The following is a 23237-nucleotide window of genomic DNA, read 5'->3' as shown; positions in this document are numbered from 1 at the left end:
ATGATGGGAGTTATAGTCCCAAAACATCTGGAGGGCAGAGTTTGCCTATGCCTGATCTAGTTAAAGGAACTGAGGAGTTCACCATAGATTGTCAGGAAGAAAGTTTTAATTGTAGACAGACATACTTGTAAGCTAAATACTACTTTGGACTTTCCTTTTTTACTGTAACTCATTTAGCAAAAGAAACAGCCCTCACCTACTAGATAATACAGTTCCTGTTGCTCCTGTCTTAGGTCATATGAATACCATACCTTGAAAGCACACCGCTTCCCCAAAAGAATCCTGGGAACTATAGTTTACCCTACACAGAACAAAAATTCCCAACACCCTTAACAAATCAAGAGAGCACAGGATTCTTTGGGGGAAACCATGTGCTTTCAATGTATAGAGTGTGGAAGTCCCCATGTTGAATGTGATTCTTACCTGCACCCCTGATCTACTGGGAGGTCATAAGGACATTCTGTGCTGTTTCAGGAGTATGTATTTAAAATCTTAGCAACAGAATTACACTATTGATGTTATCTCATTGACTCAGTGCATTGTCATTTTGGTTCCTGGCCACAGCTTTGTAACACTATTATTAATTTGGCACTGTCAATATATGTGACCCTTAACAATTTATAATACTGTTTCCAGAGCAGTTGCCATGTTAACCTTCTGAAGCAAAAACAGCACTTAAATGATAACAAAATGCATTTGAAGTCTAAAGTTCGCTTTGTCCAGCTGCGGGAAATGAATTTTGTTTGCAGAAATATTATGTTAAGGAGAATGTGGATTGAGAGGTCAGTGTGTGGAACAACTGGACATTTCCCAGGCCTCATGGAGAATGTGCACATAATCCACCCACAAAGAAGGAATTGTGCACATTTCCCAGACAATGTATGTAGTCTCCAACTGGCCTTGGTAAATACACATATATTGACTGAATTTTGTCCATTCTCGGGTCATTATGCATTATGTCCAACAGGCTTTGAGAAATCCTGTCAACGTATACACAAGGAGGCTGGAAAGAGGGAAAATGTAAGGTGGGGGTTCAACGGCAAGGAAATGTGAAAAGTACATTCAATTAACACTTAAATGTATATTAAATATAATGCACTGGGCCAGATGGTGTATCTTGTCTAAGGCCATGCTGTGGGTTCATGGGTGCACTGAAATTTGAACTTAGAACTTTTTGCTCATAAATCACTTAGCTATACTGCTACAGCAGTTCTCAAATTACACTTCATTTAAAGTAGTTGTCAGCTTTCAATGCATGTAATGATGGAATCTTAGAGAAATAATCACTCCAGCTACTTGTAAACAAACTTGTCAAATCATGAAGTGCATGCAACTTCACGGGTGGATTTATTTTACATTATGATGTATTACAAATGCAGCATTAGTGCTTTACAATCTCTCTGCCGATTAGCTGTATCACCACTTTGAGCTAAGTAACCATCATTCTGGTTTTACAACAGGGAGGAAATGAGATGGAGGAAGTGATTTGCCCAAGGCCATGGCTGAGTTAGGTTACAAACCAAAGCTTCTCTGCCACTCAGGCTGATGTCCATGCACTTGCAGCAGATTGAGATTTCCCACTCAAGTCTCGTGAGTAACAAAACTACATATGACAACTGGTCAAAAAGAAAAAAAGTTAACACCAGTATGTAGCAGAGAAAAATGCCAAGTTTGATATTACTGTTGGGTCCTCTATGCAAATAACATTAAAATAAAAAAGAATGTTGCCAAATGCAATTCAGAAATTTCTGCATCAGTCCACTAAGCCTTGAAAGCCAATACACCAAAAAAGTACTCCTGAGGAAGAGGTTTGACTGTAGTAAGTCATAATATATTAAAACGACTACACTAAAAAGCTGTGAAAATTTATGCTTTGTGGCTAAAATAATGGGCTGTGAAGAGGTACATGGTTTCTTGTGAAAAATGTTCCAGATATTATTTTTTGCTGTCTTTAAAATCTGAGCCCAGCATTTCAGAGTTATATGTGTATAATGCTTACGGTATTTGTATGAAATGTACCACGTTCTGTTGTTCTGCTGTACAGCAACACACAACAACTGAGTTGATGCTGGAGACAAGTTTATTAAAGATACTACCAAAATTTTGGCAAACATTCCAAAAAATAAAATAAAATCAGACTTGTAAACATAATGCTTCCCTTTTCAATTGGCAGCACTTTTGAAAGAAATATATTAAGACAAAAGAAAAGACAAGTATAAGTCAATTTTGTGACCAAATAACTTATGTTCCCACATGATAAAGTGACGGTTTAACTTAAATTAAACCAATTAACTGCATGAAATGAAAGTTTGTGCTGTTTGATGATCACAGTATTTTATAGTTAAATACATCTTTGTTATATTCCTGACACACAGGAAGAAAAATCTTTAAATATACATTTCATGTAGGCAATAGCTTCATTGCATATTCTCTTCAAAAATACTTTTTATAGCAGTATATAAATAGGTCACCTACATGTTAATTTTATAATTTTGCCCCAAAACTATAGAATATTTTTTTTGTAAAGTATCATTTTTTCCTGGATAAGAAAGCTGACAAATCGTTGAAATTGTTGAAATGGAAATATTTGTCTTCCAGAACAGATGCAGCAGTTTTATTGGAAAAAAACCCTGCATTAACACTTGTCAGTTGTCAACCTGAACATTTGGCCTATATAGCAGATTTACCCCCCAACTGTGTATGCACACAACCCCCCTTCTCTCTCTCTCTCTCTCTCCCATGCACACACGCAGACATACGCACACACTTATTTCAGACACAGTAGTGCTTCCCATTTTAATGTACTGGGAAGCAGTGTTTATGGAGAGATGGATTAAGTACAATTCAGATACATAAGCAAACAATGTAAGGCAATCATTGCAGTGGGGGTTGAAATTACAGAAATAAGTTACTCTTGTTGATAGGTGTGTGCATGTGGGCATTCACACATACACACCTCTGAACCCTCCAGAAACAATGTTTATTTTATTGTGCAAATTTTTAAACTTTCTACCATTTAAGGCAAATCGTTTTTGCATTAACAAGAAAAAGTCAGGAAGAAAACAGGCTTGTAATTCATCCAAAAGCATCTGCTTCTGCTACAATTTATATATATATATTTTAAAAATGTGCACAACCTCAGAACTACAGAGACTGGATCCCCAGTACCCAATGGTAAAATGATTTCCATGGATAAACGAGTAAATGTTAAGGATAAAAAGGGACCGGGGGGAAAAAGCAGCTTCAACTATGCAGGGAAGCAACATCCTCACCATCAAGAAAAACAGCAACTCGGCCTGCTAATGCTGAAACTCCCGCATTAGAGATTTCACTTTGTTTTTAAACCTTAGAGCAAGTCATATGGAATTTTAAATAAATAATCTTTAGTTTATTCACATCTTCTGGTCCAGAGCCCTAGTGCCATGACTCTGCGTGCCGTTGGTCATATTCACCTATAAGTCTCTTAATGTGAGCCAGCTTGTTGTGGAGATATTCACATCTGTACTTTTCTTCATGGTAGTTAGGACTAGACTGCAACAGAAACAAAAGTAAAATTCTAATTATATACAGAGTATATATTTAGCATATTTATATCTCATCGTCCTGACACTGACAGTATATAAGACACAAAACATTGTTTATATGTTTGCATTTCATTACTTTTTAAATCACAGATAAAACAAAACCTAATCTGTCCCACCCCCCACAAGCATCTCCTGAAGCCCTACCAATTCAGAAAGAATAGGAACCACCACAAAGTTGGGCTCTTAAACCCATCTCAGATACACAGTTCACGAGGACACCATGGTCGTTGGCACTGATGCACAATAATCAGGGACATGCTTCCCCTGTCTAGGATCAGTCAGGGATGTTTCAGTCACAAAATTGGAATAGAAAACAGGCAGAAGATTCAGACAATCAAATTCCATAGAGGAAACTTTTGATTTCAGGGTTTTTTTTGTTAGCCTTTTTTTGTCCTTTGTATGTTATACAACCCATGCCCAGGCATTTTCCATAATTAATCAGATAGTTAACAAAACTTATGCAATTATACAGTGTAATTCACTGTATTCTGTTCTCTGCCTATCAAGGAACTTTGTGTGTTTTGCTTAAGGCTGGTGACAGATCTGGCAGCAACCACATGTTTTAAAAAATGAGGGTACTTCCTTCTCAGAGAATCCATGGTGTAACCTGAGACAACTCTTGACATACACAGTATTCAAAAAGCATATCTAACTAATGCTACATTGGAACAAGCAGTGTTCAAATACTACGTGGCCTTGAGGTTACAGTGGAGGCTGGCTGCATATCGTACTGCAGTAGAAAGGACAGGTGCCATTTTGTTTCAAAACGGGACCAGCAGAGATATTTGTGATGCGCTGTATGTGGCCCCAGGATGTGATTCTGGAGACACAGTGCATATAAAGTGTCTGACATGTCCACAAATACAGCCATGGGTTCCCGGAACTAATTTGATCACTATGGTAACTGAAAAAACCGGTTACCGCACAAAAGAGGAATTGGGCACAGCTATTGCTTTTGGACCCATGGCTGAACCAGATCATGTACAACTTCCTCCACACTGCTAGGTCCTTGAGTCAGTCTCACAGTTTTAACATGGGTTTAACACACATGAATTGACCCAGAATTTTTAGGAACTCTGTAAAATTCTGGAAGCAGGAGGTACAATGCAGGGAATACTAGGTGCTTCTAAATCCTGCTGTGCAGGGGGAGCCCAATGAACACAGTTACACGAGATAAGATGAAGCCTCTTGCACTTTAGTGGGATTCAGACATTAATGTATCTGGATTGCTCATGTGAAAAACACTTGTTGGGGGGGTTTATACCACCCTCATCTGCCTCTCTCCACTTCCGGCAATGGGACCAGCTGATGTCCTTCTCAGTTCATGCCTCTCTGGCAGAAGGCTCCTCCCCAATCCTCAACAGATGGTTCTTCCATGGCCCGAGTGACTGTCACTTCCCTTTCCAGCTCTGCTCTGCTTCCTAGGTTATGTGCCCAGGCTCAGAAAGTGATGCAGCCACATAAGGCATACAGATGCTCAGTACCATATTTGCAATTGAGGGAGAGCACATAAGAAGAGGCATATGGTCAATTAGAGCCTCATTTCTAAAATTCTCATTGTTTTAAGAGCACTGTTTATAATTCTGAATATCTGGGATCAATACCAAGCCTTGGCTGTCACTATGGCCAGAGGATTCAGTTGGAGAGTGGAATGCTATAGAAGGCAGGACTAAAATGTGTATCATTCATATGAAGATTCACAATTCACATCGATCATAGAAGCCAAAACAAAACACTTGCCACAAAATTATTAAAAACAGACAAATAGAAGCATTTGTCCAGACTGAAAAGCAAGCCCAATGCAATGAGAATCCAAGAGGCAATGATCCAATATGGTTTCAGTATTTAAATACACGTCACCTAAATATGTGTTTTAATCCATTTCACTGTAAAATTAGAAGTGCTAGAATTCTATACAGTGAAGCCAATATGAGTACAGGAATTAGGTCTTTTTGATGTTAACTCTGAGCTCTAATTAATCCTATTCAACTGGCATGGCATACAGTTTTATACATACACCATACACAATAATTAAATAAAGGTTATACAAACCTGTTTGATCTTCCGATATTCTTGTAAAACTTCATCATGAAGGATCTACAAGTTTAAGGATAAATTTATGGTTACTAAGTACAGATAGCAATTAACAATTACCTTAAGATTAACTGAAGAAACTGTACCACACCTGTACAGTAAGAACATCCATCTTACACATTCCTGGATCACACATTCATTTTGCCAAAAACTCCCACTCTCCCCTCAAGAATTGGGATGGTGTGAATTTGGTATTACAGTTTGAAAACCCATTTGGTAGAGCCCCTCATTTCTGCCTTCTCTGAGGAAAAATAATTGCTCACTAATAGAGAAGAACAGTCAGTAACAAAGAGTCAATGAGACAGTTCAGACAATCATATCTCAGCTTACTAGGCTGAAATATGAATAAGAATTTAAACCAACTTCAAACTGTTGCTTAATGTCTTGGCTTGTTCTGGAGCTGGTATCCCTGGAATACTGAAGCTACAGTATCCCAGTTTGGATGAAACAGGAAACTATGATTTGTGGGAGAGCCTTGTTGTTTTGATGGATGTCATTGGAGGCTAGAGCTTAAACACGCCACCCCCCCCCCAAGGGGACTATGAACTTAAAGCAATGTTGAGATACAACTTATGTTTAAGAGGAAGAACATGGGCCAAAAGTCACTGTGGAGGTGAGAGACATTTTGCAACGTATGTGTGAAGCGGTGCAGGGTCTCTGGAGATGCTTCTGATGGGAGCGGGAGGTGGTCACCACTTGTCAGCTATACTTGGAGAAAAATACCCTGCCTTCAGATTGAGAAAGAAAATGGCAATTTCCTGGAACTTGTTGATCTAGCTGACTAACTGAAAGAAGAAGACTATAGTTCCTTTGGAACTTCCTACTATGGGATGGAAGGGACAGGAACTGAGCAGAGGAAGACTGGAGTTATCCTTGAGATTTCAGCTGTCCACCCCAATCACAATGGAACAACAATACAGTGGTACGTTGGTTTACGAACTTAATCCGTTCTGGAAGTCCGTTCTTAAACCAAAACCATTCTTAAACCGAGGCGTGCTTTCCCTAATGAGGCCTCCCGCCACCGGTGCCCTTCCACTGTTTGGATTCCGTTTTTTAGACCAAGGTAAAATTTGCAAACCGGGACACTACTTCTGGTTTTGCAGAGTTTGTAAACTGAATCGTTCGTAAACAGGACTGTTCTTTAACCGAGGTACCACTGTATTGTGACCAGCCAGCAAAGAATGCAGTTTAATACATCAATGGCAGACACACAAGACCAATGAATGTCAACAACTGGATTTATCAGATCACATCTGGACTGAAGAGAAAAGAAATATTGCTCCTCACTTGATGTTACATGAAAAGTTAAATAATATAATACAATGAATAGAAATCATTAAGAGTGCAGCTGTTGACTAAGTGATAATTTTGTAAAATGGAATGTAACCAGAGGTAAATAGGAGTATGAAACAAAGTAGATGATAAGATACATCAAGAATGGCATGTGGGAAGCCACTTAAAACAAAATTGTATTAATTTGGAAATAATTAGTAGAATTTTCATAATCAAGCTAAAATTTGGAAAACCAATAAAATTGACAAAATAAGAAACAGGAAGCTATGGCTAATTAGAGGCTTTCTGGTTGGTTGGTTTACACTGCATGCATACAGCTCCTTTGCTCTTCCATTTGCAGTGTTAGCAAATGTTCATCTCAGTTTATTAAACCAAGATATGCTGAATGTGAATGCTGAATGTGGGCATTGCCTTTTAGCATCAGAGAGCTTTCCGACTAGACACTTTAGGAAGTCTCCTCTCCTGCTGTTCTGTTTGTGCTAAGCAACACTCCAGGGGTTAGAGGCTAGGACAAAAGAACCAAGTTTATACAAATATATTGTTGATCCTACCACAACATGAGCGTCATCCTGCTCTTGCACAACCCTTTGCCATCACTAATCATTGGTTTTAAGACTCAGCATCAAATACGGCTTCTCATTTATCTTAAAGTAACCTGAAGGCACAAGACTGATGAACCTATATCCCTAATCACTATATTGGTTTGAACCAGAGAATGGGAGTAAACACTGAGGATCAGTTCATGATTGATATGTAAATAATTCTCCTAAAACAATCCAATACTAGTTTAAGCCTTGCCAAGGAAAGTAAAGATCCATCACTTCCCAAAATAAAAAAATGTGACAGGGTTTACAAAATAGAACCAGCCTCTGCCAAGTCTCCAGAACAGGAATCACAATTGTGGAACATTTCCCAAAAGTTCTTCTCTATAAGGCCTCCATGGAGGGATTTGGCACATGCAAGGTACAGTCAAAAGTTCTTATAGAACTTAACATTATGGCCATACCATGGGGAACAGATGTAACGTATGTCCAACAATACTAATCCAAATTATGAGGCATACTTGGATGAAGGTTAAAGCTACATTAACATCAGAGGAAGGTGGAAAGCAAGTTTTACCTGATATTCTTTTGATCCTGGAGAAACCAGCTTACGCTGTGCATCTAGTTTCATAAACCTTCTAGTAACACTCTCCATCCTTGCATGCAAGGTTCTATATTCATCATATTCTGCGTTGAAGTCATCCTTGTAACTTTGTCGTTGTTCATAAGAGATAATAGCTATGTATTTTCTTTTTTTAAAAAAAGAAGAAACAAAATAAACAAGATTTAAAATTCCTGGTATTGTAATTTTTTTAAAGGGTACCATAATTCACTTCCCTTTAAAAACTTATTAAGAGGTATAAATTACTTAATTCCCCCTTCACTGTCATGGTGATCTAACCACCTTTTAACTAGTCAGAATTTAGTTTCTGCAATCTCCAGGTTACCGGTTATTTTGTTCAAAAAAATGTTCACAATGACATGCATTTTTTACATAGGAACCAAGAATATTAAAATCAAACACTGCTGGTTTTTAAAATTCTTCTGTGAATCTGATTATAGTTTTTATTTCCTACAATTAATACAACTGAAGGACCTTTTAAATATCAGGCAAAATCTCATGACTTGGGTGGATTAAAGAAGTTAATAAAAAGCCCAGGTGGCTAAGACTTAAGAAATAGTTACAGTATTGTATCAATTACGATTGTGTAGGAGGAAAGATAAACAGCTTCCACCTCACTGAAGATGTTTTAGTGGAATTACATTTTATGCAATCAACCTAATTGCTGCTTATTGCTACATATCTCCAAGCCTCCCTCTCTGCTGGGTTAGGGGAATTAGAAGGAACAATATTATAGATTGTCTCCTTTCTGTTCTTGCATTGTCTCACCCTTCTCTTTATCATTATTCACCTTTTCATTGCTCTTACCATGCAACAGCCCTCTTTAATTCCCTAAACTGGCTTCCTGTTTGCTCCTAGATCATGCACAAGATTCTTATCCATACCTTCGCAACCCTCCATGGCCTTTGCCTTTCCATATTCAGTTCTTGTATCTTGACACAACCCTAACTGTAGCTATTACTCATCCAGCTCCACCCTCCTCAACTATCTGAAGGTCTTCTCCTACCTGAAATAACTTCACTCTTTGCTGCCCCTTCTACCCAAAACTGTCTCCCTGAACACCTCCATGTTGTTTACTCTCTTCAAGTACTTCCTCAAAACCCGCTTTTGCCATGTTATGAAGCCTCTGGGAGAACCCCCAGTCCCGATAGCCAATTGTAACTAAACCCAAGTACATTTATGAGAAATAATGGTACATTCTACTTCCATTTACTGCTGCCTCCATCACTCTCCACTTCCTCTATTTCCCTTGTGCCTATTTTTAGACTGCAGGTGCTTAAAGACCCATTTTTTCTCTTTTTGTAAAACGCCATGTACATAGGCAGCACTGTAGATTAAAAAAAACATTATTCCACTGGCCTTGGAACCCTTTATCTGTTTTCTGCATGACTGCTAACAAACAGTGCCTTTGGGAGAGAAATTGCTAGCCACACTGTCAAGTGAGTTTCTACCGGAATACAAGACACCATCGTCTCAGATTTTTCTGCACAAAAGGAATGTGTGCTGCCCAAGTAGAACAAAACGGGGCTCTGTGCCAGTTACAGCTGATACGCGATAGACATGTGCAGGCAGCGTGATTCCAGGGACAAGGGTCATGTGAACATGATTGGAGTCATTGCACTCTCACCGCCCTGTTGTACAGTAGCACTACTGGGCAAGGTTGTGTCAGCATTTCGATTCACAACATTCAAAAGCACACACTGCTCTTTCTCTCTCTCTCTTTTTTTTACACCAAGGGTTATTAGGTTTACTGCATGTATTTAAATCCCCAGTATGGGTGGCTTAAAAAAAAAAATCTTGTTAGAGAATGAGAAGTAAATCTCTTTCCAACACAGAGGGGTGTTGGAAAAGCATTTCAAGTAACTCATAAAAATGTGCATTTCATTTTCTTTGTCTCAAGAAACAATTACAAACAGGACATACTGAAAATCAGCAACCAGATGTTTGAAAATAGTTACTTTTCAGCAGGATTTCTACAATAGCACTAACTAGTTAATTATTAGTGAATAGCTAAATCTGTGACTGCTGCAAACTGGACATCTACCAAGAGGAGATGTTATGTCTGAACAGTGCAAAGTTCTAGTTGTAGAAATGTTTACACCCCAAGCAGGCTGCAGTCCCACACCACTGGCACTGCAGAGAGGCCAGCTCCACCAGATGTTTCAGCTGCCTCAACTATCACCTGACAGCAACTTTCCATCAGGTTGCAGGAAAGATTAAGACTGAAGGAGAAGAGCTACTTTTGGCTCCTCCTCTCCTCAAACCATTTCTGTCTCAGCTGGTCATTAGAAAAACTTAACTGAGAACTAATGCCCGACTTCCCCCCCTTTCCTTCATCCTAATCTTTTTTTCTTTTGTGTCTCTTTTTAAGCCTGAGGGCAGAGACTGTCTTATCAGTGGTCTTTGTGAGGCACTCTGGGGAGCCTTTTCAGATGAACAGCTGGGTGGGAATGCTTTAAAATAAATAAGTGAGCTCAGTTGATTGGACAATATTTTTGTTTTTACATCCCCCACCACTATCTCATCTAAAAAGCACACACACTCCACACGATCTATTTCAAATTTTAGAAAAACAACAATTATTTTGAAGCACAGACATATTCTGGGGAAAAGGAGCAGAGAAAAGTCAAAACAATAGTATTTTTTACATGAAGTTTTGCTGTTTTTATTATAAACAGGCATAACCCAGTCTGCATTGCAATGGCTTTTTCAAAACAGGTGTAGCCTGCTAGGCCACAGGAATATTCATGCAGCCATACATTCATGTTGTTTTGATGCCCATTTGTTTCCTTGACTGCAATGGCTTTTGTGTGCCATTATTCTTTTTCACTCCCTTTTGCTTTCGATGCCATTTATCAAGGGTGACCCACGCGATTTTGTTTGCATCTGCGCCACAAAATTGCAAGGCATACCAGTGAGCAGTTGTCAACAAAATCACATGGATTGCCACGGCCAAATTAAACGGCAAAAAGGGAAAGGAGAAAAAATGGTGTTGATAATCAGCCGCTGCCAAGGGAACAAAATGGATGCAGAACATACCAAAAAACAAAAATCCCTAAACAAATAAATTCAGGTTGCTGAGAGTCATTTGACTCCAAACGTCTGGGAACAATTTGAATTCAGCCAGCTATCTCATCTAAGAGAGTTACTCTTTTAACAGATTACACTTTCTGGAAGGATGAATGGGCAGATCTCAGTACCAGGAATCAAGATGGCAGACAGGCTAGCCAAAGAACACAGGTACTTTTGACTATTTTATTCTTATGAAAAGGCCAGAGGTGAGGTAAACATGAACTTTATTCACAAGCACTCCTCGAGATGGCATATCAACTAAGAGACTTTTCTCTTCAGCGTGGGAATCGGAGGGAAAGTCAAGGCAGAGCTGCAATAACGCAAGTCTACTTGAAATAGACTTGAAATGGGTGGTGCTGTGGTCTAAACTACAGAGCCTAGGGCTTGCCAATCAGAAGGTTGGCGGTTCAAATCCCCGTGACGGGGTGAGCTCTCTTTGCTTGGTCCCTGCTCCTGCCAACCTAGCATTTTGAAAGCATGTCAAAGTGCAAGTAGATAAATAGGTACCGCTCCAGCGGGAAGGTAAACAGCATTTCCGTGCGCTGCTCTGGTTCGCCAGAAGCAGCTTAGTCATGCTGGCCACAAGAACCAGAAGCTGTCTGCGGACAAGACGCCTGTTCCCTTGGCCAGTAAAGTGAGATGAGCGCCACAACCCTAGAGTCGTCTGCGACTGGACTTAATGGTCAGTGGTCCCTTTACCTTACTTGAAATCTTACACAGAGCAACATTTCCCTCTTTACTTAGTAGCTTTCTTAGTTACTAAGTGCTTTTTCACTTTGAGGAACCACTGCATAAATTGTTTCCTGCCACTCTATCCCCTTTCGCCAGTATTATCCTACTTACACAAAGTAGTCCGGTAGTTCACTTGTTGACAAAGGATCTGTGGTGGAAGCGCAAGTCTCTTCAACAGCTATAAAGAAATACAAGTTTACACACTTTGATAAGAGATTGTTCCCAAACCAAACTGGATTTGACTTTCAAGTGCCTACACAGAGGGTTCCTTTCTAGGCATTGGCTTTAAGAGACAATTAAGAGAAAGCCACCCTATTGAATATTTATAATAGTAGTTGCATGACAAATTCTCAATCAGCCAATGGCAGGAACTTAAAATGCAAAAGGAACTTTGGTCTGCTTACAATAAAAGCAGTCCAGTCTTAACCTAAGGTCAGCCTTCTATTATTTCAAGACAAGTTGTGGCATCTGCACAGCAATTCAAGAATTTCTGTGGCAGATGTCGATGGACAAAAGGAGATGGGAGTTTTACATCAACATCCAGCTTTCACTAGGGCACAATAAACAACAATGGAGTGGAATGCCAAAGTGCTTTTCTTTCTGCTAATTCTTCCCCTTCACACAAAGTTATGAATATGCAAAGATAATCAAATAATTTACTATAAAAGATGACAAGCAATTACTGGGTTGAATCTATCTGTCATTAGAATGGCAGGGTTAAAAATAATTGCTTGGATGCAAAGAATTTCTTGTATGAACAGAAGGCACTTGCACTTACATGTGAGGCAATATATATATAGATTTCTTACAATGATGCCAAACACAATCAAATATAGTGGTAGATTAATGTATTTCATATCAATATATAATCCAAGTTTAACACATTAGAAAAGGAAAAACTTATTTTGTATTCCTAAAAATATAATTTTAAAATGTGTGTTTCTTAAGCTGGACTTAGTCTGATAAAGAAGACCAAGAATCTGTGATAGTACCCTGTGCGACCAGGCAACTAAACAAAGACAATTCAAATTGTCCCAGGCCCTGACTAGGACAACCAAGTCATGAGCCTCAGTGAATTGGAAATCTATTGTATCTAGTCAGCAATAATATTTAAACAGGAATTTGTTCAAATATGTAGTCAACTTTTTATTTAACTTCACTAAATAGTTTTAATAGTTCACAACTAAATTTGGCTCTACAAAGTGTGTCATAGGTCCTTTAGAAAAAGTTATAAATCACAGTGCCATTGCTGATATTCAATAACTTTTTTTGAAAAATAGCAGCTACATTTCCTCCCTGTCTGGATTTTTCTAACCACAGCATCTTCGTATCCTTTCTGAAATAGGGAAGGCAACAGATGGGTTAGGTGGTCAACTTTCAGGATAACAACTCAAGTTCCCTGAGCGGCTGTCACTACAACTATTAGGGGAAGCCTGGAACTCTGTATCTAAATCAGTGTTTCCCAAACGTTTTTGGGCAACGGCACACCTGTTTACTGAAAAAAAATCTCGCGGCACACCACCATTAAAGCCCCGCCCCGTGACGTCAGCGCGCAGCGTCACGCCGGGAGGGACGCACAAAAGTGAAAGTTTTTTCCCTCCCCCTTGCTGGGGAACCTCCAAGCTTTGGGGGTGGGAGGAGGCAGCAGAGCGAGGGACTGAGGGACGGCGGCAACTGAGGCGGCGGCGGCTGAGGCAGAGCTGGGAAGGGGGTTTCCAGGGGACACGGCAGCTCCTCGAAAGGCTTCTCTCAGCTGCGCTCAATCCACCTCGGAGAGGATTTCCCCTCCGGTCCCATGCGTTCGTTTGGGGCATCGCTCCGGCTGCTCCCTCTCCCGCCGCGCAGGAGCGATGCCTCTCTCTGGCTCTCCCTCCGCGCAGGCTGAGGGAGGGAGGGAGGGGCGCGTGTGACCCGTCTCTGCTGGGAGACCAAACCCAGCGAGGCAGAGTCGCGCGGAGGCGCCCAGGCAGCGCTGCCGGCTGCGAGGAGGAGCGCCAGGCAGCAGCAGGAGGCGCGGCCTCTCCTCGCCGCCGCCGCCCCGCCTCTCGCCGCCCGACTCGCCCGCCTCCCTCCAGGCATCTCGCGGCACACGAGGCAACGTCTCACGGCACACTCGTGTGCCGCGGAACACCGGTTGGGAAACACTGATCTAAATACTGTGTCTTGAGACCATGTCAAATCTAACAGTTGAGAAATTAAAAGAATGGTATGAATAATTATTTCTAGCTATTTACTAATGGAATGCCTATGTACTTTAATAATGTGCACCAATGACTTAATCATGCTACAGCCATCAATCATGTTTGTATTTTTCGCTATCTGAAAAGTTATGAGGTGTGGTTCTTGAATTGGGCCACAAGTGTGGTAACAGTAGTCAATATAACAAACTTGTGCCTTTTGGCTGTTTATGCATAGCTCCAGCCTATATCATATGGGGAGTGGGGGCTTATCATCTTGACTCTCTGCTCTTGAGGCACTTAGAAGTACAAAGCAAACCCTAGCCCTACTCTTCAGTTGCAAGCATGCTGGGGCTTACCTCTAAGTATTGTGATTTCAATAACAGCCTACTAGACCTTCTCAAAGTTCAACTCCAAGGTGAGTCAGTGTCCTGGTGACTGTAAGTTTGCGACTGGTAATCAAGGTCAGCCCAAATTTGTAGACTGCTCCATACTGGGTTCATTACTGTCAATGATTTAAATATTATTCCTGTCCCACCCACTAGACTCTCAAATAAATCAATACAAAGGAAATCTGTGGGGCAGGTTAGAATAAATGATTTCCCACAGCTTTTTGCAGCTGTTACTTCTCTCCAACACTGAAACTGTGTATGCAAGCTAATAAAGAGAAAAACAACCTTACAAAAACAGGCGTACGAATATATACTGATTAGAGAAATTGTTTGGAGGCAAGATATATACACCGTATAAGGCTTTCATTCATGTGGCTCTGAATATGCATTGGTTGTTGCCAACAGATTTCAAGTTCAGACGAAAGAGACAGGGAATTTCCATGTACTACATTTGCATGGGTTTAACTGCTTGTGGGCTGGCCCCATCCTGCACTAATAACAGGAATGCCTGCATCCTGGAGACAAGGGAGGGGTTGGCATGGGAGGTAACCACTTCATTCAACTATCCCTTGTCTACCTGTATGCAGGTATTACTATATGCAGGTATTACCATGGGCAAATAACTCCCATGCTTCAGTGCTAATGTAATTATAGGGCATAGGTGCCTTAGTCGTCCAAAGTGAAAAGCAATGACAATACCTTCAATCAATTTCAGGCTGGAGTTCTTCAGTTTGACAATTTCCTTCTTTTCACAGTCTCTCTCCTTCTCTGCAGCATTCCCAGTGTTGTGGTCTTTGATTTGGTCCTTCTCCTTATGCTTCTTTGACTTCTTCTTGGATTTTTTGTGCAACGCTGAGTGTTTCTCATCCGTAGACTTTGGGCACACTGACAGATCTTCAGCAGGTGCTGGGATTTCCAGCGGAGTCCTAGAAGTATATTTCTGATGCTGGTCCCCATAAATGCTGCCATTCTGACTCAAAGTGTCAACAGGCAGGTCTTGAGTCCCCCGGCCTTCAGGAGTGCTGGGGGAGTTGGAGTTAGAATTCACAGTCTGAGGAGGATTTGAAACAGGAAGGCAAGTTGGAGGAAGTGGCAGAGCAGCTGGTGTTGCAGCAACTGCAGGGGGAGGGGGAGGCTGAGAAGCTTCAGCATTCTTTTCACCAGAAGCAGTCAAGTGACCATTTAGTGTTGGTTGAACTCTATTGGTAAGATGAGATATCCTTGGTTTTTTGCTCATTAACGGATCAATAAAATCAGAATCCAAAAGCCGTTTCTGCAATAAATTGAGGCACACAAACAACACTGTTATGTTGGACATCGTATCTGTTGGACATCGTATCTGAAGAAGTGTGCATGCACACGAAAGCTCATACCAAGAACTAACTTAGTTGGTCTTTAAGGTGCTACTGGAAGGAATTTTTTTTGTTATTTTTTGCACTTATTAAGAAATGACAATTAGAAATAGTTATATAGCAAATATAGAAGATAAAGGAACGCTGTTTCAAGCTTTAGAAGACGAGTTGTGTGAGCAGAAGGAAGCTCCCGCAATGGAATTTATTTATGGTGCCATGGGAATTCTCTATTGGACATGGATTCCTTCCTTAAGAAAACCAAATAATTCACACTGTGATAATTTAGATATTAAAGGAACAATGTTTGTCCTTAACATGTAAACTGGTGTTAAATTAATTTTCTGAAACCACTAAACACACTTTCCTTGTCCTAATTTCTTGTGTCCACATGAAGCCATGGCCCAAAATATTTTGCTGCCTGAAGCAAAGCATCAAATCGTGACTCCCCACCATGACAGAACCAACACTTTTTTAAAAAGTTTCGATATACTCTTCAGACGTTAATTTCTGCGTTCATCAATCCCTTTCACCAATGCTATCTGAAATGATCAGCTTCACCTTGCTGCAGGATAGGACCAGACTTTTTCACATGGAAGGAAAGAATAATTCCAATATTGTCTGAAGTTACTCTCACCCAATAGTGGAGTTTTTTTAAAAAAACAAACAAACCACAGAGTGCCCAAGAGCACACGTGTACACACCCAAGCTAGATGCTACTTTGCCCAATCAGCACTTTCCCGGGGAAACAACAAGCCACATTTTGAAACTGAAAAGCTTAAAATGCGCTTTGGTGGCATGGGGCTGCCAAACTGGAAAGACAACTAATGCCAGGTGTATGTGTGCTCAAGTAGTCAAGTGGGTTGTGTCCAATGACTCATATCTGTAAGGACATGGACTGTTTCAGTACAGTGCAGGAAATCTTACCAGAAGGGCTCAGCACCAATCTACACAACAGATTTAAATTAGATGTGAGTCAGAGAGAGTGCACAGAAGAGACAGAAACCAGCGGACTCAAAAGCAAGCACAAAAAGTCATTCTTCCTCCTTAAGGCAGATTAGAGCTGCTCCTGATTCTTTTCTCTTGGAACACTTATTAGGAATTTTAAGCCACTCTATAAGTGCAATATTTTCAACTTTGGAAGACTGTTGTAATTCTCTCTCCAAAACAGGTGTTACCATAATATAGATATCTATAGAAATATTCAGAGAAAGAGAAGCTGCCTTATATCAAACTGGAACACTCAACCTTCTAGTTCAGTGTTGTCTATAGTGGCTAGTAGCAGCCAGAGGTGTAGCGTGGTGTGTGCCGGGGCTGCCATGGCCCCGGGTGCAATTCTGAAAGGGCACAAACAGGCGCCCCATAGCAGGCTCTTTCATCAGACCCTGGCTCTGTGCCAGAAGAAGCTATGCCTTGGCTGCAACACTTGTGCCTGTTGCAGTTCCACCCCCTGGGTCAGGCCTGACCTGGGGGGGAGGAGAGCAGGCAAGTGGGTGGAAGAGCTGCTGCCCACCCTCCTTGGCACACCTTGCACCTGGCAGCAGCAGCTCTGCCACTGGGTCATTTCTGGAGAGCGACTGCCACCCACCCTCCTTGGCTGCAAGGTGCCTTGTGCCTGGCTGCAGTAGCTCCACTGCCGAGTCACGTCTGACCCGGAGGTGGAGAGCAGGAGGAGAATGGGCAGGAGCTTACCCGCCCCTCTCCAATCCAGAACTCTGTGCCCTGCCCGCCCCAGGCAGCGTGGGCATACGCTCCAACACTGGTAGCAGCTCTTTCGAACTTCAGACAAGAAGATGCCAGGACTGAGCCTAGGACCTTTTTGCATGCCAAGTGAGTGTGCTCTACATGGCTCTTTCCCACTAGACAACTGAAGCTTCCAAACATACATCAGCATTTGTCATGTGTTGCCTTATGGGATGAATCAGGGTATAAAGAGTGACAAATAAAATACCTGAGAAGGAGAAGCAGATGCAGCATCTTTTTGAGAACCCAGAGGAGATTCCAAGTGACTGGTGCTGGTGACATTCTGAGATGAACTGAGTTTTCTGTAAAGATCACCCACATTCCAGGTTACAAGGAATATCAAGTTAACGGTGCTCTAGCAGTTAATATTTGCAGGAAGCAAATAGCTTTTGTTTTCAAGTCAACATATTACAAAGAAGGGATTGAACTTACCGGGAGAGTATTAATTCCAGCGACTGTTTATCTATTTCATTGTACCCAGGCCAGTCTTTCTGAACTTCCTTATAAACATAGTCTTTCAGTGTATAAGAGTTGTCCTTTGGATTCAAATTGGCTACCTACAGATAAAGAGATAAAAATACAAACAGTATCAGCAAGTTGACAGAACCTGGTGTTCAACACAGCAAACCATGAAGGCAGGTCTTCTCCACAGTGGTGCCTACTCTATAGAATGCCTTCCCCCAGCTCCAATGTTTGGGAGGCACAGACTGTTGGGTTTGTCCACTGCTTCCTAAAATCCCACGTAACCAGATTTTCCCTGACTGGTAGCACTACACCCTTCCTAGTTTTATTCCTGTGATTGGGCTTCTCAGTATTATATACTCTTGTAAATCACTTTGCGAGTGTAAATCACCGTGCAGGTGGTATAGAAATATTATTAAAGAAATAAGCTACAGATAAAATTTGGGTAAGACCATGCAAGACTGATGTAAAAGCCACAACAGCTACATATAGGTTTATCCCAAGAGTTTAAAGAGAATATAAATACCATGTTAAAAATAGTTTTGCTTACTCAGTGTATGTGTTTGCACACAGACTCATAGAAATGTTTTAAATACAAAACATATAACATATACATACACATGATTAAATATGGTTAAACAGACATATGATCTGATATGATGACTGAATACATCCAGACTCCATCCTAAGCACAAATTTGGTTCAAATTATCACATACCTAGGTCACACAGTATTGAAATATGTGTGAATGTATATATTCTGAAAAAGAGGTGGCAGACATTGCATTTTCCCTTCATATGTATTAACCTGTACAATTCAACATATTAGTCTAATCCTGCATTTCTCTACACCTGAACATTACCTAATTATCCTCCTACATTGCTTTGGTTACTGAAACTACTGCAAAATAGCTGGTGTTCTTTCTTATGTTTATCCCACTTGTTTTTTAAGACATGTATTTATTTCCCTCCTTATTCTTCCTAGACAATGAAAAGCAGAATTTTTAGCTAACCCTAACTGATCTCTCAACTGGCCTAAGATATCTGCTTTCTTCCCTAAATCACTGCCCCATCCATCAGAACACTCCAGATTCGTAAAACCTATGTAAACCATGGAATCTTTTCACTTTCTAGAGTCAGTGGCGGAGCATATGCCCACGCTGCCCAGGGCGGGCGCGTTCCTGAGGGGCACGGGGGCATGTTCCCAAAGGGTGTCTCCCAGGTGCAGGATAGCTGCGCGTGTACGCATACCCACTGATCCCGCTTCCTTTATCTCCCCTTCCCGCTCACCTGCCTCCTTCCCGTCCTCTCCCCTTCCTGCCTGCCTCCTCCAGCAAAGAGTGCGGGGAAATGGCGCACTGCACGCCTGTGACTTCTGAGCCTACTGCTAGCCGTCAGAGGAAGGGGGAGCTGCTGCGCCACGCTCCTGGCTGGAGCAGGCAAGCAGGCAGGGGATAGGACGGGAAGGAGGCAGGCGAGCGGGAAGGGGAGAGGAAGGAACCAGCAAAGCGGCACAGAAGCTCCCCCCTTCCCCTGACGGCTTGCGGTAGCGCGGGAGTCCGAGTTGTGGGCGGGCAGAGCACCGAATGTCACCCCCGCTCAGGGATGACACCCAGAGCAGTGCGCCCCCCCACCTCCGCCAGTGTCTAGAGTGATATCAGTAAGTGCTTAAAAGATAACCGAATATGAAATTATTCATCTATTTTATGCGGTCACTTTTAAACACCAATCAAGTATAGCTGTCTATCCTAGATACCTAAACGATGGCTATATTCCAAAGAAAAGATCTGCATGTGCAGGAGTGAATTGCACATGAAGCTGGAACTTTGCTTATTGTTCTTGGCGCAGCAGTTTCTGAAGAAGCAAACTGCTGTTTAGCTTAAAAACCAGGTTGCCTCTCTGGCAGTGAGAGTAGGAATACAGCAATGCTGCATCAGTAGGAGTTAACTTCAGATATTCTACTCAGTTAAGACTTCTCAAATAAACTTCTCAGCTACCTTGTAGTTTCTGCAGAAAGAAGAGTCTACATTTTTACACACATGGAATTACTTCATCATCCCACTTTGAAGGCTTGCATTTAGCAAAAGAGTTCTCTTCTGCCCACTCTTTTTCTAAATTCTTTTGGAAGTAGCTTAGTCTTATTTTCTATTTCTTTATTCTTGTCAATTTAAAGACCCCGTTATAATCACTTCCTAGTAAGATTTCTCCTTCAGCTAATAAAATTAATTTAGCTGGGGGAGAGCATTATAGAAGTTCTCATTGATTCAAGTTTAAAGAGTAACAATTCTCCCTCTTTAAAATATCAGGAGAAAAAATTCTTGAGGAGTTGTTCTTAAAATGAGAACTTCATTCTTAAAATGAGAATTTTAGAAAAAATTGCTCTTTTTAACTGGGTTGTTTAAATCCATTGGCTTGGAAGCAAAGATGTCTTCCTTCACTTTTTCATTCAAGTGCTGTTTCTGACCAAGTATAAATGTGCTTGGTCATGAAAACTGTGACTCCAGATTCAAAGTAGTCCTCCCATTTGAGCAAGCTAATGCACAAGATTTTTCTCAAGAGTTTTTACACAAACAACACTGTGGACCATGTTACAAGAGTCTTTAGATTTAGACCCAAACTTGCAGTTTTTTATATAGATGGATGTTGGCAAAACTGGAGGCATTTTCAAGATATGCAAAAGGAAAGAAAAAAACAACTAATTTGGCATAAGACCACTAGTTTGAGCATGGCAATATATATACCATAACCACTGAAAACAAAAACATGAGAAAGGATAGGAGAGTAAAACAAATAATCTCACCTGTTGAAGAATAATTGCAAGGGAATTCCTGTCTTTTTGACTAACACCATCTTTGAGTAAGCGAGCAAGAAGCTCTGGTTTTTTATAGGTTTTCAGTGCCAATAAGTGAATCACTCTATCCCTATATGGCCTCTGAGAAATACTGTTGTTTGTATGCGTCTTGCGTATTGTACTTGCTGGGTTGATGGGAGTGGACCTTTTCCTCTCAGGCACTGCATCTGGAATACTTTGTGGCGCTTTCCGAATTTGTACTCTTTTACCTATATGCAAGATAAACAACCGTTTTCATTTCTCTCCACCTTAGACACAAACGAGTTACCCAAACTTTACTTCCAAACTGACTGCTGGAGAAAACAGGTTCATTGACTCAAGTTTTTTTTGACATACTAGGGATTTATTTATTTTTTTAAAAGGATTTTCAACCGTTTTAGAGATTTGTTCCTTCTTTGTGCCTATAGCCTATATTAATATCAGTAACAATGGATATAATTCCATTACCTTGTAATTTAAGACTCAAGTAAATCCCTGCAGTATATTTCCAACGGGCAAATTTGGTCAATGTTAAGGCTATGTAATTTGTGTGAAGGGGTGATAATCAACCCATCTCTTTTTATTCTGTAAAATTTAACTGTGGCATCCTGCTAGTGCAACAGACTAGGTGAGTCCAACTATGTGCTAGTTGATGAAATGGAACCATTCTCTTTTTTGTGATGGTATTATTTTCTTCTAGTATTAAATTTTCTGCTGGTGTGTGTCTGTATCCTCAGCTCTCAACTGTTCTTTAAAATGAAACTAAGTCCAAGGATCACTGACTGGTACCCCTGCTATTGTGCTTTACAAATTCTATATAGGGCAAAATGGATTCAAAATTTAGTAGAAGAGACAATCTAATTTTACTAGCAGTTTCTTGGCAGCTATAAATAAAATAATTGATCTTTTGACACCTGATAGATACTACTTAAAGACTTTCTACTGCTTCATTTAACACTAGAAGGAGATGCTAATAAGCTATTTCTAGGAAATCAGAGTTTCCCAAGTTCAAAGCTATGAATGGCTGAACTTACCAGGTTGCTTTGAACAAGTTTATTGTGGGATATGGTTTATTTATATACAGTTTTTAGTCCAAAGGCCCCCAAAGTGGTGAACTATATTTATATTACTACAAAAGACGGCTATGATATTGCTCACTCTAACCTATGCCGCACAGAGTTACGACAGAGCACTAAAGATGATAAGCAAATATGTTTCTTGTTAATATTGCAGAATCCAATATGCCTAGTTTTTTCCACAGCCAGTCAAAATAGTTGCTATGAAGTTTCTCTGAAGAACCCACAACTAGCATGTTTTGGTTCTGGAGCTTTGCTGTATCTTTCCAGGAAAAGAGCTTTGCATCACCACAAGCATTCAAAATTATTTGGCAAGGGCTGTGTCTTTTAAAAAAGTTCTGTAGTGCTTCATCTCTTCTGTAAATCTTGCTAACTGTGTGGAAGGAGGAGTTCTAATGAAAACCACCTGAACTCTTTCCACATACACACAGATCCTAGATTTGAACAAGGGATGACGTGGTTTCAACAACAGCTACTAATGCTTCGGAATATGGCTATTTAAGAGTTCTTTGGTGTCATGAGTTAGATGACTGGCTGAGAAAGCGGATGATAATGTTTTGTAGAGCTGGATTATACTAGGAAACTCACTGCTTTGGAGGCCAACTAAAGGTAAAAGACAGAAAGCTAGATGGTTTTATTACTGCTATACTAAAACCTTTGTTAGTTTTTATAAAAAATCTAACACACTTTAACCAAACACAGGTAAAACCTATGTTATTTAAAGAAACTATTATCTTATTTCAGCCATCCTTTGATAACACTTCAGTAAGTGTTCTCTCATAAATCAGGTTATTTTCTTGTTTTAGAAATAGCTTCCTCCCAGTTAACATAATAGCTTCCCAGTTATTATAAAATATATTGGGAACGTGACTAGCATTTTACTATTGCAAAAAAGACCCAAATGCTTCTCTAATTCTAATCTACTGCAAACAACAAATACACCAGAACCAAAACATTCTTTGGAAGTTAAATGTTTACTGCTAATAGTGAATACAGATTAAATGATCTGTTTACATCATGACACAACTTGCTTGAGAATTACTATTCCTCTAGGTTTCACTTGGCAAAAATATGTTTGCATGAACAAGTCTGGAGTTTTGGCATCCTTTGCCGATCTGTGAAGTGAGAATCATAGCCATCGACCTTACAGATTGCCAAAGAAAAAAATAAAAGAAGAACAATGTGACTAGAAATTAAGAGAGCTGCAAAAAAATTATTTGGCTAATTTTATAAAATTTAGCTTTTCTTCCAAAAGACGTTTAATGATTTG

The 23237-nt window shown here is 40.4% G+C and overlaps 1 protein-coding gene across 1 annotated transcript in view; it reads right to left on the bottom strand.

The window, feature by feature from the left end:
- Positions 1-2062: 2062 nt before the first annotated feature.
- ELL2 (elongation factor for RNA polymerase II 2) overlaps positions 2063-23237 on the bottom strand; it is a 38947-nt gene continuing 17772 nt past the window's right edge. The window contains exons 5-12 of the mRNA XM_081930595.1: positions 20862-21121; positions 18033-18157; positions 17809-17902; positions 15208-15781; positions 12051-12117; positions 8091-8262; positions 5637-5681; positions 2063-3531 (exon numbers count right to left, since the gene is read on the bottom strand). Of these exons, the coding sequence (XP_081786721.1) occupies positions 3415-3531; positions 5637-5681; positions 8091-8262; positions 12051-12117; positions 15208-15781; positions 17809-17902; positions 18033-18157; positions 20862-21121 (1454 nt within the window). The 3' untranslated portion in view covers positions 2063-3414. The remainder of the gene's footprint in view (positions 3532-5636; positions 5682-8090; positions 8263-12050; positions 12118-15207; positions 15782-17808; positions 17903-18032; positions 18158-20861; positions 21122-23237) is intronic.

This window comes from Podarcis melisellensis (assembly GCF_964234715.1).
Source record: "Podarcis melisellensis genome assembly, chromosome: 11".
NCBI lineage: Eukaryota > Metazoa > Chordata > Lepidosauria > Squamata > Lacertidae > Podarcis > Podarcis melisellensis.
Note: the sequence above shows the minus strand (reverse complement) of the source record. Positions and strands in the feature narration are given on the sequence as shown.